This window comes from Octopus bimaculoides, chromosome 19, assembly GCF_001194135.2.
Source record: "Octopus bimaculoides isolate UCB-OBI-ISO-001 chromosome 19, ASM119413v2, whole genome shotgun sequence".
Classification (NCBI taxonomy): domain Eukaryota; kingdom Metazoa; phylum Mollusca; class Cephalopoda; order Octopoda; family Octopodidae; genus Octopus; species Octopus bimaculoides.
Window position 1 is genome coordinate 45,916,128 of NC_068999.1, and position 942 is coordinate 45,917,069.

At 39.2% G+C, this 942-nt stretch overlaps 2 protein-coding genes across 2 annotated transcripts in view; both read right to left on the reverse strand.

The window, feature by feature from the left end:
- LOC106877727 (ubiquitin-like-conjugating enzyme ATG3) overlaps positions 1-942 on the reverse strand; it is a gene marked incomplete at its 5' end in the record, with an annotated part of 216,637 nt that overhangs the window by 182,382 nt on the left and 33,313 nt on the right. The gene's annotated exons all lie outside the window — the stretch shown is intronic.
- LOC106873348 (putative uncharacterized protein DDB_G0277255) overlaps positions 695-942 on the reverse strand; it is a 12,851-nt gene continuing 12,603 nt past the window's right edge. The window contains exon 3 of the mRNA XM_014920676.2: positions 695-911. Coding sequence (XP_014776162.2) covers positions 861-911 — 51 coding nt within the window. The 3' untranslated portion in view covers positions 695-860. The remainder of the gene's footprint in view (positions 912-942) is intronic.

A 942-nucleotide genomic window follows, 5' to 3' on the forward strand; every position in this document is an offset into this window, starting at 1 on the left:
AGTGATAATATTTGATGAAACATAAGGCAGCGAATGGCAGAGTCGTTAGCACGCCAGCAAAATGCTTAGCGGCATTTCGTCTGTCTTCATGTTCTGAGTTCAAATACCACCGGAATCGACTTTGCCTTTCATCCGTTCAGGGTCGATAAAATAAATACTCGTTGATTACTGGAATCGATGCAATCGACTTACGCCTTCACTACCCCCCCCCCGAAATTGCTGGCCCTGTGCCAAAATCTGAAACTAATTCTTTCACCAATCGTGATTGATGATTTCAGAAGATATGAGAAAGAAATTCTAATGAAGTGCTTTTCAAATTTTGTGAATTAACACACCCCTTATTATTATTATTATTACTATCATCACTAGCTCTCTTTCAAAGGCTCCCTCAGGACATAATTTAAATACAGCACAAAACATTACTGCCGACAGGCTGATCACCATTAAAAGACTTCTTGCAGTTAAATCATTTTATCAATGCGATATAGAATGTCGGTACATTTCGACCATTAATATAACCAAATGATTTACACAGAGACTAAAAATTGAATATAGTTTTGAAAATTAAGGCCATTAAATGATGGATCTACTGCCCCCTCCCCACGCGACTTCCCACCCGCCTCCCACACACACACACACACTACCATAAAATAAATAATGAACTCATTTGATAATGTAATAATCGATATCTGAGAAATCACGTGTTTGTCACTGCTAAAATGCCATTGATCACGGGGTCTGCAGACTCGAGGCTGGCGTGGGTTTTAACATTATCTTCATCAGCGTGAATAACAGTAACAACAACAACAACAACAACCACCACCACCACCACCACCATCACCATCACCGCGTACGTGCGTTTACTTACAAAGAATGGATCTCATTACAGCTTTTCGTTTGAGTTCTTCTGCCTGAATAAAGAGAAAGTAAAAATTGAATTTA